This window comes from Carassius carassius, chromosome 35 (genome assembly GCF_963082965.1).
Source record: "Carassius carassius chromosome 35, fCarCar2.1, whole genome shotgun sequence".
Lineage (NCBI taxonomy): Eukaryota > Metazoa > Chordata > Actinopteri > Cypriniformes > Cyprinidae > Carassius > Carassius carassius.
Genome location: NC_081789.1, coordinates 26,267,609 through 26,284,599, shown reverse-complemented (window position 1 = coordinate 26,284,599; position 16,991 = coordinate 26,267,609). Strand labels below are relative to the sequence as shown.

At 42.5% G+C, this 16,991-nt stretch overlaps 1 protein-coding gene across 1 annotated transcript; it reads right to left on the bottom strand.

Annotated features, from left to right (window-relative positions):
- Positions 1-1,196: 1,196 nt before the first annotated feature.
- LOC132115831 (receptor-type tyrosine-protein phosphatase eta-like) lies at positions 1,197-14,083 on the bottom strand. Its single transcript, XM_059524212.1, has 7 exons — positions 14,035-14,083; positions 13,876-13,942; positions 11,203-12,165; positions 9,971-10,249; positions 9,613-9,882; positions 2,005-2,451; positions 1,197-1,459 (listed from the first exon to the last, which is right to left on the bottom strand). Exons 2-7 carry the CDS (start codon positions 13,904-13,906, stop codon positions 1,197-1,199), a joined length of 2,253 nt encoding a protein of 750 aa, XP_059380195.1. The 5' UTR covers positions 13,907-13,942; positions 14,035-14,083.
- Between the last annotated feature and the right edge of the window lie 2,908 nt (positions 14,084-16,991).

Below are 16,991 nucleotides of genomic sequence, written 5' to 3'. Positions count from 1 at the left end.
GCATAAATGTTTTCATTTAAATGTAAGAAAACAAAATCAGAATTCACAATGCATTGTAATATGTAGTTTTTCCTTCGTTACAGAAGGCCACGTCATAGGGATTCAAAGGATGTTGTGTCTGTGAAATCAGAGTCAGAGTTAAATATAAATCATGCTGATTTGAAAAAAAAGAAGAAGAAAAAATATATATATATATATATATATATTAATGACAACAAATGTGACTGGCTGGAGATTCAGCTGTTTTTACAAACCTAATTTATTTTTGCCCATCTCAGATTCCAGTGGACCATGTTTCCAAATGTTTCATTAATTTTGTCTGTCAGCTGAAAGGCAGAACAGAAATTTTTGTTTACTTTATTTAACTTTTCATTTAACTTCATTTAAGGGTCTAAATAAAATGAACTATTGTAGAACAAGTTTTTGTAATCAGTATACCATATCATATCAATCTATGTCTACAGCAACTGTTTAAACATGTATAATTGTATTTCTTTAACCACCATCTTTATTTCTCATGTGCATTTATTCGGTAATAATTCTGTAACTGTAAAATGGCAAGCTGCGTTATGTACATTTCCTCACATTTTTAAACAGTTGTTCCTGAGTGTTATTTTTGGCACAAAGAAGCACCGTTTTAGAGGAACACAACATTGTGAGCACCAGCGTCCTCTTCTCAGGCACTGAAAATAAACAAAGACTCTTTTAAACACCAATTTAATAATGTTGAAATGAATAGCATAATCATGAAGCGCAGTACAAATAAAAAAACAAAGCCAAATGTTTGCTTCATCAAGAAACTAAATTCAGTATCTTTACCTGTTTTTGCATAATAAGTGACTGGAACAGTAGGTGAATTTCCAGCCAGGACACTGACATTACATTGATATCTTGTTCCTGGTTTCAAATCAGTATAGCGGATTCTTGTATCAGTTGTTGTATTTGTATACGATTTCTTCCAAAAAGCTGTGTAACATGTCACATTATAATTAATCATTGCACCCTGTGATGCAACTGGAGCTCCCCAGTGTAAATCTATGGTAGTGTTGCTGGTAGTGGCATTTACCCATTCAGGCTTCGTAGGCTCTGTGAATTGATTAGCGAGATGTTATACAGCTGAACTTGAAAAGCTGACAAAGACAGTAATTTAAGCTACTGGACAAATTATCTGAAAAATAATGATTGCAATATAATAGTTACTCACCAGTGTATTTTGACTCTGTAGCAGGATTACTACGCATCTTACCATTGTAAGTGTAAACTGTAATGGTGTAATTCACTCCTGCCTTTAGACCATTAAAAGTGTGACTCGACACTTTAACAATTACTGGCTGGGGATTGTATGGGTATGCATCTGTTGTAATCGACACACTGAAATATTCATTCTTCACATCAGATTCCCAGCTGGCATTAATTTGGTTGGAATTGGCATTCAACTTCAGGTGCACAGTTTCTGGGACTAAGAGAAGAGAAGAGAAGAGAAGAGAAGAGAAGAGAAGAGAAGGGAAGAGAAGAGAAGAGAAGAGCATGCAGTTTGTCATATATTTGGAAATGCTACAACAATGTTGAATGCAGGCTTAAAAAAAAAATATTTTTGTCTCTTCATCTCAAGTTTATGTTTCACTATTTAGACATTTTCGCAGAAGTGCAAGTTATTAAATTGCAATTGTGAGACAAAATCTTAATAGTGAGATATAAACTAACAGTATTAAAAAGGTCAGATTTGTGAGATATAAAGTCACAACTATGGGTTATAAAGTCTCAGACATAGGCTTGCAATTCCGGGTTCTGAAATGTGACCTTGCATTTACCTTTTCTATTTTTTATTCTGTGGCCAAAACAATTTTCTATAAATTGTTTGACTGTCAACGCACATTCAGCTTCATCTAATGTGCTAAGCTCACAGCTTAGTCATGGAAATGATCAGTTAGAATGAATATGCATGATACATAAAATGCCTTTACTTAGGGATGTAATGTAATAATAACTGAGCATGACACTCACGTGTGTATACTGGGATTGAAACCGTTTCTCCTGACAAGGTGTCATTTTTTGTTAGTGCTGCGACACACAGACAAAACCTGCTGCCGTCTGGTTCATCAGGCTCCCATATTGCATTTGTTGTTGCATTCACTGTTTTGCAGTCTATAATATTAAAGCTTATTATACTGTTACTGCTTGTCGTAATGCTGCTGCTTGTGGTAAAGCTGGTCAACGTACTGCTGCTGCTTGTGGTAATGTCGGAGTTTGTAACGTCATTTTTTGTAAAGCTGCTGCTTGTCGCACTGCTGTCACTTGTTATGATGTTACAGTAAGTACACATGTGGTTGTAACTGACATTTTTAAGACAAAACCGGTATCCTGAATGTCCTCCTTCGGGTGGAGACCAAGAGGCCATTATGACTGTGCTGTGGTTACTTGTTTGTTTTAGGTTTGTGACAATCGAAGGTTCTGAAAAATAAATACCAACAAAAGCAGTTAGTCTATGAAAATTAGCTTCTTTTAAAAGCTGTGGCCACAGGAATGCTTGTTACTTTGAGAATTGTGTAGCTATGTTTCCATCCACCTGAATTTGATGTCATCACACGCTAAATGGAATCGCCAAGTTGTGCATAAATTGCAAGTTACAATGAAAAATGTACTAAATAAATCGCTCGATGTGCAACAGAGAATATAATCTAATTTGCAGCTGCATCCAGTTGCATCACACAGCATGTCAGATGTTGATCAGTGTATTAATTTAAGTCAAAAAGAGGCGTCCGCTAATGCAGCAACTTGCATTTTTATTCAAAATACATGTTTTGCAACAATTTTATTCTCGTGAACTTAGTTATTATTGTTAACGAAAGTTAAAACGGAAATGAAAATTCATACAAATTTTTGTTTATTAAAAATAAAGCTAAAATAAACTATATTAACATTCAAATTTTGTCTTGGCGATTAACAAAGAATAAATGTAAAATTATTTTAAAGTTAAAGCAGTAAAGCTATTAACTGGAAATAAATAAAAACTAAAACTAACCAAAACAAAATAAAAATATCAGTTGAAAAACTTAAACTAAATGAAAATGAAAATTTTGCCTTGGCAGTAAAATGAAAACAAACAACAACAAAAAAAAAATAGTTTAAGATGAAGCGCTAAAATTATTGATTAATTAAAATAAATAATAAACTACCTAAAACTGAAATAAAATAAATTTAAACAATTTAAAAAAATGAATAGAACGACAATATGACACAGCAAAGTTAAACAAAAAATGTCATTCTGAATGCCATTAAAAATGAAAAATATAAAAATGAAAGCTTATTCAAAATATTAACACAACTGTAATAAATGATTAAAAACTTACTCGGTTACTAACGTAACCTCGGTTCCCTGAGATGAGGGAACGAGTACTGCGTAAGCTAGCTTACGCTATGGGAAAAGGTCCCCTTTTCTCGAGAATATGAAGCCAAAAATTATCCTTAATTTTTAAATAATGTAAAACGCAGTGCTGCAGCACAGCAGACCTAAGCGAAGCGGCTCGCGCGCTTATTGGCTGTGCTGTGGCAACTGCAGCAACCTATGGTGAGGCGGCGGAAAGGAACGAACCAATGGGGGCGCTTCGCGCCCATTGGACGTCAGAGCGCGCCAAAATAGGCGTGGCTGGAACTATATAAGCCACCGCTTCGCCATAGGGATCAGGTTTTAAATCGACTGAAGCGATCACCCGGTCCGAGCACATAGCACGGCAGGTTACGCAGTACTCGTTCCCTCATCTCAGGGAACGTACTCGGTTACGTTAGTAACACAATGTAAAACGCCGTGCGTGCTCGGGAACTTCGACCTGTCACAGCCCGAGGCGAGAGCCCGGGGCTTTATAGCAGGAGAAATCCCAGTCCCAACAGCCAACCTTAGTGAGCTTTATATTGCGCGCTCCGCCTCATTCAGGAGGTCGGACCAGCTCTTCATATGCTTTGGTGGGCGCACCCGAGGTCTCGCCACCACGAAGCAGAGCCTATCGCGATGGATAGTAGACACTATCTCGCTGGCTTACAAATCTAAGGGCCTTCACTGCCCGTTTGGCATCAGAGCCCATTCCACCCGAGGTATGGCCTCGTCATGGGCGTGGTCCTGCGGGATACCACTGGATGATATCTGTGCGGCGGCAGGCTGGGCCTCTCCGTCCACATTTATTAGATTCTATAATCTGCAAGTCCCTGCCCTGCAGGCCAGATGAAGCTCGCGTTGCTTTCGTCGCTTTGCGAGGAAAGGGCTGACAGCGAGATGACCTGTGCTCTGAACGGTGTTGAGAGCACCTTGGGGACATAGCCGTGTCTTGGTCTGAGAATGACTCTGGAGTCATTAGGCCCAAACTCGAGACAGTCAGCGCTTACAGATAGCGCATGTAAATCCCCCACTCGCTTGACTGAGGCCAGAGCCAGTAGAAAAGCGGTTTTGAACGAAAGAAGCTTCATATCGACAGACTGAAGCGGTTCAAAAGGGGGGCCCTTTAAGGCCTCTAGGACCGTAGACAGGTCCCAGGAAGGGATTGAAGGGGGTCGGGGAGGGTTCATCCGACGAGCTCCCTTAAGGAAACGAATGACCAGTTCGTTTTTTCCCAGTGATAGGCCGGCCACCGGAGCATGAGAAGCTGCAATGGCCGCCACATACACTTTGAGCGTAGACGGGGATCTGCCCGCATCTAAACGCTCCTGTAGGAAGGAGAGTATCTCCGTCACGTCACATAAGTGAGGGTCTAGGTTCCGTGTCCCGCACCAGGTGGAGAACACTGACCATTTCTGCGCGTAAAGGCGCCTGGTTGAGGGCGCTCTGGCTTCCGTAATGGTCTTTAACACTCCCTCAGGGAGGTTCCCGGGTACCCGTTGAGGGGCCATACATGAAGGGCCCAAAGTTCGGGGTGGGGATGCCAGAGCGCGCCCTTCAGCTGCGTGAGGAGATCTTTCCGCAGCGGTATTGGCCATGGGGCTGTACTGGACAGCTGCATCAGCTCGGAGAACCAAGGTTGGGTCGTCCAGAGTGGGGCTACTAGCAGCATAGCACATCTGCTCTTCCTGACCCGATCGATGACCTGCGGTAGCATCGCGACCGGTGGGAAGGCATAAAGCGGGCGTCTGGGCCAATCGAGGGCCAGCGCGTCCCTGCTCTTTGAAAAATATATTGGGCAATGAGCGTTGTCTTCTGAGGCGAAGAGGTCGACCTCTGCCCTGCCGAAGATGCTCCACATCAACTGAACCGTTTGTGGGTGAAGAGACCACTCCCCAGGGGGAACATTCGCCCTGGAAAGCATGTCCGGGCCCCGGTTCAGGATGCCAGGTACATGCGCTGCCTTTAGCGAGCGCAGATTGTAATGTGCCCATGTCAGAAGACGTTCGGTCAGGGTGTGCAAGGTTTTTGACCTGACACCACCCTGGCGATTTATGTAGGCCACCACTGACATGCTGTCTGATCTGACCAGAACATGGTGGCCCTTTAAAAATGGGAGGAAAGCTTTCAGGGATAGTTCGACCTCTATCATCTCCAGACAGTTTATGTGTAACAGTCGCTCCGGGCTCGACCAGAGGCCGGAGGCAGACCTGCCCTCGTACAGGGCGCCCCAACCGAGGTTGGATGCATCTGTCGAGACTACTTTCCATTTCGAGACAGCGCCCGTGCTTACGCCTAACTGATACCAGTTGGCTATTTTCCAAGGGGCCAGAGCTGTGATGCAGCCATGGGTCACCTTGATGCGCGCGCGGCCGGAAATCCAGGCGCGCGCTGGAACACGGTCTCTCAGCCAGCGTTGTAGTGGGCGCATGCGCAGCAGGCCCAGTTTGAGAACCGCAGAGGCTGATGCCATCAGACCTAGCATTTCTTGAAATCGTTTGAGCGGGTAAAGAGACCCGGCTTTGAACGACACGGCTAGATGCTGCATAGTGAGAGCGCGCTGTGACGTCAGACGCGCTGTACACGTCACAGAGTCTATGTCTATCCCCAAAAAGGAAATCCTCTGGCTGGGAGACAGAGCGCTCTTTACAGTGTTGATTGTGAGACCCAGGCATTCTAAATGGCTGAGGATCCAGGATCTGTGTGTCGTCAGTAGTTCCTCGGAATGGGCTAAAACTAGCCAGTCGTCGAGGTAGTTCAATACTCGCACTCCCCGCATTCTCAGGGGTGCGAGAGCGGCATCCATGCACCGTGTAAACGTACGGGGCGCTACGGAGAGGCCGAATGGAAGAACCATGTACTGATAAGTCTGCCCCTCGAAGGCGAATCTCAAGAATGGCCTGTGATGAGGTGCTATTTGAATGTGAAAGTAAGCGTCTTTCAGATCCACTGAGAAAAACCAATCCCTCGGGCGAATTTGCGCGAGTATTTGTTTGGTAGTTAACATTTTGAACGATCGCGCCATAAGCGCTTTGTTCAAACGTCTGAGATCTAGGATGGGTCTGAGACCGCCATCCTTTTTTGGTACGAGGAAGTAGCGGCTGTAAAAGCCTGACTCGCGCTGCGCAGGGGGGACAGTTTCTATCGCCCCTTTTGCAAGAAGGTTTATCAGTTCGGCGCGAAGGACGTGTGTCATTTCGCTTTTCACTTTCGTTTCGACCACGGCGCGAAAGCGCGGCGGTCTGCGAGCGAACTGGAGCGAGTAACCTCGTTTTATTATATTCAAAACCCAATTTGATATGCCTGGGATGGCCTGCCATGCAGCGGCTCGTGCGGCTATGGGTTGAATGTGCTTCGGGCACTGGCCGCCTGTTATGAGGGGACCAGTAGCTCGAGTATGCTGTGCTTGGGACACTGTGGTGACAGCGCTTATTTGTAGGGTTGCGCACTGAGAAGTGGGCACGCGCGCTACATTTAGAGCACCTCCAGCGCGAGCGGGAAGGTGGGCATGAAAGGGGACCCGAGTGTGTTTTTGTGACACTTGGGGGAGTGTGTATACATGTGGGGGTGCGTACTGTGTAGTGGGCACACTGCCACATAGAAAAAGCTCTTTTTGTGCTTTATTGAGGTCGCCGTGAAAACAGCGTTTGTGTGCAGGCGTGCGTGCATTGTAACAGGCTCGTTTACTGCAGTATAGACATCTCCAACCGCCTTTAGTGAGGGGATTGGAGGAAGTATGTGAGGTTTCTTGTGTGGTGGTCCGGCCGCAGCGGGACTTAACCACGGTCATTTCAGCACGATGGTCAGGAGGGCTTCGGAGGCTCGGGGTTCAGCACAATCCTGGGCCGAGGTCCCCGTCTCTCTGGCGGTTTGCGGCTCGTAGAGCGAGAGCGGTGCTGGGTTTTGGTCGCTGGGCGAGACTGTAAGTCTGGCTGCGATGGCTTCGAGGTCTGAGGGGGCGGCGCATTTCTACGGCGTCCCGCAGCAGAGCTAGAGCGTTTCGGCAGGAAGTGTCTCATTGCTTGTGACGTCTTCTGAGCCTCAGTGAAGCGTTCAGCGAAACCCTTAACCGACTGGCCAAAGAGGCCGGAAGGCGAGATAGGAGAGTCAAGAAAGGCGGATTTGTCGGCGTCTTTCATTTCCGTGAGCGTGAGCCAGAGGTGTCGCTCTAAAACAGCGAGGCTTGCCATGCTTCGGCCGATCGCTTGTGCTGTGGTCTTTGTCGCACGCAGGGCTAGATCAGTAGCGCTGCGGAGATCTTTAAATCATAGGTATCTGGGGCAGACTCGTCCAGGTTACGGAGAAGTCTGGCCTGAAAAACCTGCAGCACAGCCATGGTGTGTAGAGCCGAAGCAGCTTGACCAGCGGAGGTGTATGCTCGGCCAGCGAGAGCTGAGGTGGTGCGGCACGGTTTGGATGGATGCACAGGCTTCGACCGCCATCCTGCGGCTGAGGGCGGGCAGAGGTGTGCAGCAATTGCCTCCTCGAGAGGGGGGAGGCTCTCGTAACCATGGTCTCGGGAGCCGTCGACAGAGGAGAGCACTGACGAGACAGAAGTTTTCAAGCGTGCGGAGAATGGGGCTTTCCACGACTTCGTGAGTTCATCGTGAACTTCCGGGAAGAAGGGGGCGTTTCTTTGCGGAGGGGCCGAAGGGCGCCCCTGCAAGAATCATTCGTCCAGCCTGCTTTTAGCGGGCTTGTCTGGAGGAGACCAGTCAAGCTGAAGGTCCCTGACAGCCCTTGTAAGCACGCGAGTAAGCTCCGCGTCGATATCAGCGCGTTGTCCGGTGCAGCTGGGGGCTGTAGAGGGGGGGGGGGGGTCCGCAATGGAGCCCGACCATTCCTCACTACTGGACGCGTTGAGAGAAAGGCTGTCGTGTCTGTCCTCTTCCGCCTCAGGCGCTCCGAAGGAGAAGGGGGCGCTGGTGAGCAGAGACTGGCGCTACTCGTCCACGAAGAGGACAGGCGAAGGAGAGAGAGCGGGCGAGGCACGCGGGGAGTGTTCCGGCGTGAGCTCGCGTGTAGCAGTGTGCTCAGGCATTCTCTGATCGCGGCGTTTCTTACACGGCACTTGAGAGAGAAGAGGCGGAGCAGGTGGAGCATCGTGGCTGGTTTGAGCTAATCGATATAGCCATGTTGTCGCACTCAGGGCAGCCGCCCTTGGAGAGTGCGTTCTCAGCATGCTCGCGGCCCAGGCAGGAGACACAGAGGATGTGGCGGTCCTCGCTGGGCAGAGGGCCTCGGCAGGAAGCGCAGGCCCGAGGCATTTGAAACAACGCCTCGAATTTTGGAGAAAAAAGTGTGATGCAGCGGCAAACACACTAGCTTTATAAAGGATATAGTCACGCCGGATGGCGCAGCAGGAAGCGAGTGCTGAAGGCAGCGTCGAGATGAAGCACGAGCCGACGTCCTCAGATCTGCGTTGCAGTGCTATCCCGCTGAGAGGCTTTTCGACGGCGTGTAGAGGCTTCTCCGGAGAAGACAGCGAAGTGCAGGTGAGATCGCTGAAGGAGATGAAATCTGATCCCTATGGCGAAGAGGTTGGCTTATATAGTTCCAGCCACGCCTATTTTGGCGCGCTCTGACGTCCAATGGGCGCGAAGCGCCCCCATTGGTTCGTTCCTTTCCGCCGCCTCACCATAGGTTGCTGCAGTTGCCACAGCACAGCCAATAAGCGCGTGAGCCGCTTCGCTTAGGTCTGCTGTGCTGCAGCACTGCGTTTTACATTATTTAAAAATTAAGGATAATTTTTGGCTTCATATTCTCGAGAAAAGGGGACCTTTTCCCATAGCGTAAGCTAGCTTACGCAGTACGAGAGTACTCTCGAAAGGGAAACACTGTCTTGAACAGATGGTGATTTTTTTTACAATTGTTTTCCGAAATATTTCAAATTTAAAAATGTAAAATGGTAAAAATGGTGCTTTATTAGCAAATTTTTTATATTATATTTGTCTTTGTTTATGTTATAAAAATGGTGCAAATAAAGCACCAGATAAATTAAACCTAAAAAAGAAAAAAAAAACGAATAAAATGGCAAAGTACAAAACAAAATTACTAAATATTTACTAAATAAATTACTAAATAATAATTATATATAAGCTCATTTATCAATAAAACTATACTAAAATCAAATACAAATAAAAATCAGAAACGATGTTGAATATGCAGCTTTGGATGGAAACATACAGTTTGGGTGGATGAACACAATCAAGCATGATTTTTTACAATCAACTTTCTGCACTTACTGGTGTAATCAGAAGCGCTGCTTGGTACACCTCCAAAAGTCTCATTCACAACAGCTTTAACTGTGAGCTCATATTCATAACCTGGAACAAGATTATTGATAGTGCACACTTCACTTAGACACTTTTCGTCTGGGTGAAGAATAGATTTATTTGACTTGCATTCGACATGTACTGAGTAGAAGTCACGCTTCCCTTCTGGTTTCCTCCACTTGAGGTTGGCGATAACGTTTGTCATACTGACTATTGTCAGATCTTGCACATCAGAGGGCTCTAAAAAAGGGACGACATGGGTAATTTTGCTCATAATTCGTGTTGAAACCATGTTGCGCATAATGAAAACAAGTCCGAGTCTACTCACGGGTGTAGAAGGAGATATTCTGTGGATTGAGATCCCTGCCACATTTCACAGGAAACACCTGAACTCTGTACAGAGTTCCTGCAGTCAGATTCGATATGATTTGAAACAGGTCAGTCTGGTTAAATGTATCGTTATATGTCTGGTCATATGTCCGGTTATTGACTTCAGTGATCTCCACTCTGTAGTGACTGATGTTCTCAGCACCGGGTCCCTCAGACCAGCTCACGTTGACTGCACTGGTATTCACATCGGAATAATATATCTGGCCAAAAAAGCGCTCTATGGACAGATAGATACAATAGTGTACATCGACAGAAACTTACAAGTTGATTACACTCTAGGAAAGCTTAAAACAGGAGGTTTGATTTTGGGTTCCCCAAAGATCCCTTCAGTCAACAGTTCCTAAAGGAACCATTTTTGTTTTAGTGTTAAAAACATTTTGATAAACTAGAGAAACCCTTTTCTACTTTAAAGAAGTCTTAAAATCTTAAAAAAAAAAATTCCATAAAGAACCATTCTGGGTTCCCTAAAGAACCTTTCATAAACAGTTACGATTAATTGACTAGTAAAGTTACTAATAAAAAATAATAAAAAGGTGCAAAATGGCACTAAAGGTGGTTAATTGGCTTGTAATCATAGAGGAACCACTTAAGGTATGTTACTCCACTCTCATGAATGAATGAATAGTATCTTAATCAGGGCTGCCCAATATATAGAACTACAAATCGATATTCTGTAATGGTTTAATGCAATAGTCATATCACAATGTTTAATACATATTAAAGTAGTGTTTATAAGTGCAGCGCTGCTTTGTTTAAAGTGGTAACAGAGAAAATGCTAGAATGCTGCTGTTCCATAAGCGCCACCTGCTGTCAGAGAATGAATTTGCAATATCATAAATTATTAAAATGTTAATGCAGCCTCCTTACTGTTTTCCCCTCACACTTTCACACTCATTACTTCTGCCGGTGTGCTGTAACAAGCTTTAACCATGTGCTTGAACGCTTATAAGGCTGTGTAGGCAATTAAAGTCTCATTATTATGATTTTAATGGTTTATTAATAAACGTGCAATTAGTCGACTAATGCTTAAGATGAATGACTACTAGTCGACCACAAAAATCTTTAGTCAAAGGCAACCCTACCTCCTTTTAGAACCTTTATTTTTAAGCTTGTCAGAGTTCCAACATGAATCGAACAATACAACGCTGTGCTTTAAAACAAAGTCCTTACCATCATAACAGATGTAGGGTAGACTTTGATTGCAGTCTTCTTCCTTCCACATGCCAAATCTGAGCAGGACCACACAAGCATCTTCGATGTACTGTTCAGGATCTGGCTTGGCTTCAAAGATGCAGTTGCTTGTGGTGGTTCTCTCGGTTGTGCTACCTTCGGTTGTACCGTCTTCAGTTGTGCTACCTTCGGTTGTGCCACCTTCAGTTGTGCTGCCTGGAGTTGTGCCACCTTCAGTTGTTCTGCCTGCGGTTGTTGCGCCCTTGGTTGTTGTGGCATTAAAAGTGGTGCTAAATGTTGTGATCTCAGCGATGGTGTTGTATGTTGTGGTCTTAGGGGTGACAGTAGTTGTTCTTTCACACCCAGTCAAGATACTTTCAAGTTCATCACATGTCTTATTTAAGCATTCAAGCATGTCAATCAGAATAGGACATGTATCGTTTTCTTTTTCAGTTTGAAACATTGTGGAAGTCTTTGGAGAGGTTACCGTAGCAGATGTTTCCGGAGCAGAGGTTTCTGGAGCAGAGGTTACCGGAGCAGAAGTTACCGTAGCAGAGGTTATTGGAGTAGAAGTTACCGGAGCAGAAGTTACCGTGGAGGTTTCTAGTGAGGTCATTTGGGTATCTGTTGTGGTAGTTATTATGGTGCTCAGTGGACTTTCTGTAGTTGAGGAACATATAGGAATCAGTTCCTTTTCTTTTTTTGGAACTGGATGACCAGGGTACCAATTCTGATATGTAACAGGCTCCCCATTGGACCATTCGGACCATGGGATTGAGTCATTGTAACTCCTGCGGAGTCCAACCCAGTAGCTCAAAGAGAGGTTCTTCACAATGAGACGGACGTTACTGCAGGAGATGGTCGTCAGTTCCATGAAACAGGTCTGACAGTAGTGTCTGGCCTCGGCCCATGTGGCATTGGGTAACTGAGGAAAATACTGCTCCTCTGCCAATATGACGGAGCCTAAATGTGATCATTTGAATAACAAGTTGTAATGTTTGCATACATCTCAAAAATAATACTTCTTTAACGTTCTGGTGATCCTCATTTAGGGGTCACACTCATAGCCTATGCAGGGTATGCATGTGCATATGGACCAGGGCTGATTTGGGGCCCACATAGGATTCAGCATTATGATTGGTCATAATGAAGACTTGATTTTAAGCTTTAAAAAGCTTAATTTCTCCCATCATTAGTATTACAAGTATTCTTAATGTTTGAGTCTGAGTATCTTGACATGCAAATGCGGCATTTTATAATTATTTAGTTCACTAGGTGACACTAGTGGCACAGAAGCTGACTAGCCTAGCTTTAAAAGTGACCAAACAAGTTTTTCTGGCTTTCTGAGGTTTCACTGTTATACAATAGGGGGCGCTGTTAAAAGTACAGATATAGTACAACATCTCTGATCCAAAAACAAGCGACAGAGAAGATCTTGCACAACTAGTAAGCTAACGTGTTGATGGACTTGATCTACTGTTTATGTTTTAATGTTTTGATCATTGGATTTGAAAGTTTTGTGAATATGATCAAAAAAACAAAAAATGTATATTTTGAATTTTGAATGAATTTTAACTTGAAATGGTTACTCTTGCTTAACCTAATGTTTAAATCAAGGACTGTTTAACCTTTTTGAATCATGTTTGTGTGTGTGTGTGTGTGTGTGTGTGTGTGTGTGTGTGTGTGTGGTCACATAGCAAGTGTCACAAACTGGAATACCATTCCATTGACAAAACATTTATAAAATCAAAACATTTATAATTATTCTTATAAAATAAATATTTTGGTTAAAAGTGACAGAGGAGCACCAGAGGGTTAAATTATGTTAAAATATCTAGAGATATTTTCAATAAAAGTGTATGTGGTCTTAGTGCACTGGCATTATAAAGTTGCATCAAAGCACATTTTGGGTTGCAGACTGTTAATGGTTCATAATTTATGGATCTTACTGTAAAAAAAAAGCAAATATATGTCATATTGCTCATTGTTTATGCTCAGGTGAGCCAGGAAATGATATCGGAGTGTAATAAAAGAGCAACAGTTACACCGTTGTCCACTCAGGACTTTAAATAAATACGTTTACTTGGAACATTATAAACATTTTAAGAAACATGAAAAGGCGTCCTATTAGTATTTTATATCCCTCAAATAAAGTAGTATGCATAGACTATCAGTACAAAGTTTGGATCAATTAAAATGTGTTATTGTTTTTGAAAGTCACCAAGGCTGAGATTATTTGATCGAAACATAGAGTCAAAAATATTATTATGATTTAAAATAGCTGATTTCTATTGTTACATATTAAAATGTAATTCAATCCTGTGATGCAAAACTGAATTTTCAGCATCATTACTCCAGCCTTCAGTGTCACATGAAACATTTCTGATTATTATCAATGTTGAAAACAGTTGTGCTGCACAATATTTTTGTGTGTGTGTGTGTGGAAACCTTGATATTATTTTTTTTCAGGGTTCTCTGATGAAAAGCTATAGTTTAAAAGAACAGCACTTATTGATCAGTTGAATCCATCCTTGCCGAATATAAGTATTAATTCATTTTGTTCTTTTGAAAAAAAAATAAATAAATGTCTTACCCCAAACTTTTGAATGGTAGTATAATATGGTTTCCACAAACATATGAAGCACATAAACCTATGTCCGTTTACAAACTTACTCAGAAGAAGAGGCAGCCACAGTGTATTCATCTCACGTCTGTTTTCGTTGATTCGCTGGTTGTCAGTCTCAGGTCAGGAGGTTGTGGAGGAATGAAAACATCATTAATGAACAGACGAACTGGACTCTTCAGATAAATCAACTGAAGGTAAATACTCACTCTGCTGACGATAGTCTCCTGTCCACCAATGGTCCTGATCTGACCCTGAGCTCTACAGACTGATCTCTAACAATATCCTATTCACAGAGCCACTTTGCATAGGAACACTCAAAATTTCCCGGAACTTGCATTTGCAAATAACTGGACTCAGTGGAAACATTTGTAAATGTTTTATAATGTTTTATTAAACAGTATGCCTAATTGAGAATTCGTTTAGATTTAGCTGTATTTCTTTTCCTTAAGTTGGGCTCTTGACTTTTTCTTTGTGTTTCTTGGCTGCTATAACAGTGTGTTTATAAATGAATTTGCAGCAGCAAAAGTCAAGATGAAATGTGAGCAGATGACTGAGACATCTGGTGATTTATGTAACTCTTTATGGTCACATAATCATGAATGATGCTCTCATCTTCAGTCTCATCAATGCTTATTTGTGTTGTGCACTTTTGATACATTTATATTTTACATTATTAGAGTTCTGCTAGTTAATTAAATTCAGCAACAGGTTACTAAGAGAAGGTTTAAAAGCAAGCACAAAATAAGACTCTAATGCATCCTTTTAACAGACAAAAACAATGAGCACATGAATCTCAAGAATGGTGACTATCAACAAAAACCTTTATGCTACAATGCATGCTGGGTCCCAGCATGGTACATAACTCCCAGCATGCATTGTGGCATCAGCTGAACTGTCCAATTTTTTTCTTGAATTCTAATTTGCTTTTATTTTTGCTGTGAGTTTTGGTAGTTTTATGATGTTCAGAGCTGATCTGTTTATCTGAATATTGTGTAAGTGTCAACATCGTTGAGTGAGTGTTGTGTCTAAATGTTTCTCAATACTTAGTTTAAAACCCGTGCAAAAAATGTGCTGTAGTATTATTGAGAGTTGACTTTTGTACTTACACTTTTATGGTGATGTTTCCGTGTAATCTATTACCAGTAATACAAAGATAAACTTTTATCATATCATCATGTCACATGTGGTTTCATGGAGCAAATTTTAGTGCATCTTATTTGCATCCAGCATCCTTTAAGATAAGATCTGGGCCTCATTTATAATATGTTGCATAAAAATCAGATGTATAGTCAAGATATCTGAGTTAATGCAATAATTACATGATAAATTGAGTGATCAGTGATCAATCTGTAGCTGGTAGTGCTGTCTGTTGAGTTGTTTAATCATCCACTGCTGAGATCTTGAGAGATTTAATGTCTTCTTTAACTGTTTCTTTAAGTTGATTTAATTTTAAACAGTGGTTGGGGGGGGGGGGGGGGTTATAGAGGCACTTTATCTTTAACAGTATCACATGATTTTTTTTTTAACCACACTTAATATATAGCATCACTAATATAATGTTTTTTGTTGCATTTACAACATTTCAAACAGCAGATGCCACCAGAGCATGCAATTTCATACATTTTAAAACAGTGACTCATTTGCAAAACAAAAGACAAGTCATGCTGGTCTAATTATGTTTTTTTTTTTTTTGTTCTTTGAAACAAAAGTTAAATGGGTTCAGAAAAGTGATCATAGTTTTAGTGACAATGACATAAATTATAAACCAAGTATGAAAAGGTTCCAGAGTTTTTATGTTAGTAGTTTCATTTGTACCAAGGGGACATTTTGCACCACAGCTGTGAAAAATGCCCCCCAGTCTGACAAAGCAATTTGCTTAATACATTTACAGCAAAATCAGAGTACAAGCCATTTTTGCTTAAAATGAAAAAGAAAATAATAAAGCAATAAGCCACATGATGCCATGGTTTACAGTGAATTTATCGTGCCTGAAACCCCCTTAGCTGTTATAAATTAACTGTAAACCACAGCTTTATGCGGCTTATTGCTTTCATAATACGGTTATTCCATATACTTAGTCATATTTCACAGAATAAAACAGAGCAAATAAAGTGTAATGATATAAATAAAAACAGTATTCTTCCACCCAGGGGCGTCGGACTGGGGGGGTAAAGGGTACCGAGTACCCAGGGCCCGAGGCAGGGGGGGGGGCCCTTAGAAGTCAGTTTTCTATACATACATATACATGCACTAACATTTGTATAGCATTTATGTACAACTAAAAAAGTTCCTGTGCAAAACTAAACTTTTAGTTAGGCGCTGGTTTGGTATAAAAAAGTCATTTTCATGCTGTGCAGGGCCCCACACCCCTCTCGAATCAATGCAAATGGTACGACCCGCAGGTCAGGTGCTTCTGCTGCGGACCCGCGGTGATTGAATCAGTTGATGAGACAGGAGCTGGAGTGAGCCGTGAAAGGAAAATCAGGGGCTCAAAAACGAAAAGAGAAGCAGAATAAAGAGAGAAGGGCAAATGAGGGCAAGCAGTTGCTCACAAATTTTTTTGAAAAGAGAGGTGAGCTCCAAATGCATCATCAAGCATTGACAATGTTTTAACATAAATATCGACTCCAGGTAGAATAGCATACATTTATGTTTGCATTTATGAATAATATACCAATACTTTATAGTATCACACCCTTCATAGCGAGCAAACAATGTTTCTGATTATTACATGGCTTGGCTGAATTCCAATGTAGAATGCGGTCTGTTATTTCTTGATAACAGACCGCTGCGAAGTATAACAGACCGTTGCCATGAAAAACAGCGTGTTGCTATGGACGCGGAACGGACTATTTTCTTTGGCGGAAGCAATACAATCGTTTTTAAATCAATAAACTCCTTTTTAAATCAATAATCCGTGGCAAATTATTTATTTATTTTGTGGGTAGCAACAAATATGTATGTAATAAGCGGGATAATGTATAGAGAGGCGGTCGTTATAGCGAATAACAACCCCGACAGGCTGAACAGGACCCCGACACGAAGCGGAGGATAATGTAATCTAACGTTATACATTATCCCTTACGTAAATAACAGGGAGTGAGAAGCAGACGGAGCTCAACACACTGCCACTCCAGGCAGCTGCCTAAACGCTTGTCTCCTC

Bases quoted from the DNA above. Each gene is read 5' to 3' on its own strand.
- LOC132115831 (XM_059524212.1), bottom strand. From the start codon at position 13,906: ATGAATACACTGTGGCTGCCTCTTCTTCTGA. The intron at 9,883-9,970 runs GTGAGTAGACTC...TCCCTTTTTTAG, and splicing joins GAATATCTCCTTCTACACCC to AGCCCTCTGATGTGCAAGAT. The intron at 1,460-2,004 runs GTGAGTGTCATG...CTCTTCTCTTAG, and splicing joins TTCAATCCCAGTATACACAC to TCCCAGAAACTGTGCACCTG.